The 3,957-nt window shown below is 42.2% G+C and overlaps 1 protein-coding gene across 1 annotated transcript; it reads right to left on the bottom strand.

The window, feature by feature from the left end:
- Positions 1-3,512: 3,512 nt before the first annotated feature.
- Positions 3,513-3,773, bottom strand: LOC105821743 (late cornified envelope protein 3C-like). The gene has a single exon (XM_012658506.1). It carries the CDS (start codon positions 3,771-3,773, stop codon positions 3,513-3,515), a length of 261 nt encoding a protein of 86 aa, XP_012513960.1.
- Positions 3,774-3,957: the final 184 nt, after the last annotated feature.

Here is a 3,957-nt window from a genome sequence, read left to right as displayed (position 1 = left end):
GTCAGAGAAAGCAAAGAACTGGAAGAAGAAGAGTAATTTAATCAAGAGCATAGATTTGGGGGTCAGACGTTCACAGTTTGGATTTAATGCATTCTTTGGATTCTTCTAATAATACCTACGAATTAGTGAGTACAACTCAAGTATGCCATATATATATATATATAAGCATGTATGGGTATATATATGCACATACACACACACACACACACACACACACACACACACACACACCCCTCAACTCTGCCCTTGCCAGCCAGTATGATTTTGGATATACAATTGCTTGTCCATTTAACAGCTGTGTAAAGTCAGGGGGATTTGGACAAGGAGACAACCATGAAATGATTGTGATGAAATGAAGTAGAGATGTTTAAGGTAAAGCCAATAATAGATATTAGGAATCTTTAAGTGTTGAGGTGATAAAACTGAAAAATTAAGACAAATGCAAGGAACACGGTATGACTATCTAGCTGGCTGTGGAATTGATTCTAAGAGACATGGTACAGAGATAGGAGTGATTCATTCGGACAGAACAGCTATCCTCAGTGCCTATAATGGTGCCCAGCAGATGGAATAGCTCAATAAACATTTATGGCATAGAGAATTGTTGAATAAATATGTCCTGAGCTGGATCTGATGATATCTGGGGGAACCTATTTCTCTCTACCCCTAGGACTTCCCACTTAGGGAGGTGGATCATACATGCATTACTTCAGGTTTCTGGTATGAAATTTGTCGATTGAACCTGTTGCCTTTTCTCTTAACCCAGATTGGATTTACCAACATGTAGAATTCTGGTGGTTTTCCTGAGTGATGATCTTGAGGTGCTTCTGAGTCTCCAGCACCCATTCCACATCTCCTGGCAGGCTGCATGTTCTCATTCTTCCACTTGGAACCTGAAGGCTCAACACAATTCTTCTGGTTGCTCATGTGCAATCATAAATTTGGTTTATAAATTCCAGTAAATGTTCTGGTGAGGTGATTCCATACAAATCAGTCATTTTTATGGCTATGAGTCCACAAATGGCTTTTTCTGTTAGGCATTGAAAACTCTCAAATAAATGGAAACAAATCTTACTTTGAGGCCAAGTTTTTCTATCCTGGAACATCAGTTTCTGTGTGTGTGTTTTATTTAAGTTATGACTCAACGCCCTTCATGTTTCCTGGCTGAGTACTACTCAAGAATTTCTCATACTTTGGGGTGTGAGAGCAAATAGCCTGTCTGTAGCTGTGAACTCAAAGCCTGCTGTAATGTGATTCCCATAGCTGTATTTACATCTTCAAGAAATCTTATCTAAGCCGGTTGACCTGGGCTGTAAATTTCAGAGCATAGCTGACATTAACCCTGTTCTATGGAGTATTGCTGTTAACTCTTTGTTCCTAAAGTCAAAGGAACTGGGTGTCCATGAATATTGGAGGAGAAACAAATTTCCAGTTTGCCACTTCCAAAGGGCTTTAGAAAACTTTTAATTTTTATGAACTCACATGGTACTGCAGTGGTTTGACTTTAGCTCAGCCTTTATAATGTATCTTTTTAAAACAATATTTTTAAAAATTGTGATAAAATATATTTAACATAAAATTTATCATTGTAACCATTTTTTGGTGTATAATTCAGTGGCATTAAGTACATTCACAGTGTTGTACAATCATTGCCATTGTCCATTTCTAGAACTTTTTTTATCACCTCAAACAGAAATTCTGTATCTATTAAATAATAAATCACCATTCCCCTCTTCCCCAAGCCCCTGGTAACTTCTCTCGTACTTTTTGTATCTCTGAATTTGACTGTGCTAGGTACTCATATAAATGGAATCATACACTATTTGTCCTCTGTTGTTTGGCTCATTTCACTTAACATAACTTTGTTAAGGCTCATCCATGTTGTAGCACGTACCAAAATTTCATTTTTTTTAAAGCTGAATAACATTCCATTGTATGCATATACCACGTTTTGCTCAACCATTCATCTGTTGATGGATGTTTGGGTTGCTGCCACCTTTTGGCAATTGTGAATAATGCTGCTATGAACACTGGTGCACAAATATTTGAGTCACTGCTTTCAATTCTTTGGGGAACATACCTAGAAGTAGAATTCTAAGGTGTCTCTTTGATTTTTTAGTTTGATTTAAAGGAATATGCTGGCTTGGGTTTGTCTTATCATTTCTGTTTTACCATCATCTCAACGATTTTCAGTCGATAGGAAATGTCACTGTTGGTTCACATGCAAAGTAATGGTTTCAACACAGGGTGAAGAACTGTGGTCAGTTGACCATTGCACTTTCATCTAAAATCTGGGACAGTACTTTTCTCTCCCAAATATGAAGCTATGACTTACATGGTTTAGAATCTTAGTGGTATAGAGTTCCAAAAGCAATGTTAAACACATTGAGCTAGGCTGAAAAAAGCCATTTAGAAAGAACTTTATATCTTGGTTTGAAGCAAATCAGAATAGCATGGCAGTGATGATGACAGTCTCTGCAACCAGACTTCTGCGTGACCTTGGCAAGTTAAGACAACATGCGGCAATTATGTTTCTGTTACCTGTAATGCGAGATAATAAGAGTACCTACCACGAAGGGTTGTCAGGAGGATTAATCGAGGAAGTATATGTCGGATACTTAGGACAATGTCTGGCTCGTCATAAGCACTAAGTCAATATTTGATCTTACAATTATATCCATTTATAAAATCAGCACCATTTCTCACTTCCATTTTTTTCTTCTTTCCGATATTCTGGCATAAGACACTTATTTACAGAACCTCAGTCCCATTTTTTTTCTGTATCCACAATCTCTTTGGTTTTAACTCTCACCATTGCACCCTGGGTCTTTATTGAAGAAATTGAGTTATTAATCATCCCTGAGGACTTCCTTTCCTCCCCTGGTCTCTAAGCAACTTTTCTGCTAGTTTCTGGATCCTTTGCCTTCCCATTTCCTGTCTCATAGTTGGGATCCTAGAATACCTTTTCATGTCCTGGTGGTAGTCATCACCTTCCAAAGGAGTCTAGGCACCAGTTAGAACATGTCCCATACCACGTCATAGGGGAAAATCAGGCCCTCCTACGGGCTCTGAGCCAGCACCCCAAGATAAAACCTTCCTGCAGGTCCCCTCAGAGGCATTAGAACTGCTGTTCTTCTGGTCTGGAGTTGGGATCTGTTCCCTCTGCCAGGCAGTGATGGCTGAAGGAGCAGAGGCCCACAGAGCGGACTGGGTGGAAGCAAAGTCAGAGAGTGCCCAGTGTGCTGACAGAACAAAAGCTTTATTTTTTCATAGGGTCAGACACAGGTGATGACAATTGGCTAGGCAGATATTGCACCCCCTGGACATTCTGTGAGTTCCTGGAGAATGGACAGGAAGAGCCACTGGGGGGAGATCAGACTTCTCTCAGGGGAACTCCTCAGCACTGGTCAAAGGAAAAGAGATTTGAATATGAGCAGGGAGCAAGGCGGGCTTGGGATGGTCCTTGGACTTAGTTTCCTCAAAAGTCCCTTGTCTCAGCATCAGGATGCAGGTCAGCAGCAGTCCCCGCCCTGCTGACCACTGCCCCGGTCGCAGGAGCTAGAGCTCTGGCGTCGGCATCGGTGGGACCTGCGGCGCCTGTGGTGGCTCAGGCAGCAGCCGCCCTCGGAGCTGGGGCCAGAGCAGCCCCCGGAGCTTGGAGCACAGCCGGAGGAGACTGGGGGCAGACACTGTGCCGGGCTCTTCGGGGGACATTTAGGTGAGGGGCACTTGGGCGGGGGCTGGCACTGCTGCTGGTTCTGCTGGCAGGACATCTCGGCAGGAGGTCAGTGAGTCTGGATAGACCAAAGAAAAAGGTCAGTGCAAAAGTTTCAGGCCGGTGTCTCCTCTATGAATGGTTTAGAAAGCCCTTGCTCTTAAGACCACTGCTTCCTGAGATATGATCTTCAGGAAGGACAATGGAAACTGATCTCAAGTTGAATTGACCTGGCAGGATAT

The sequence above is a fragment of the Propithecus coquereli genome, unplaced genomic scaffold (genome assembly GCF_000956105.1).
Source record: "Propithecus coquereli isolate 6110/MARCELLA unplaced genomic scaffold, Pcoq_1.0 Scaffold59, whole genome shotgun sequence".
NCBI lineage: Eukaryota > Metazoa > Chordata > Mammalia > Primates > Indriidae > Propithecus > Propithecus coquereli.
Note: the sequence above shows the minus strand (reverse complement) of the source record. Positions and strands in the feature narration are given on the sequence as shown.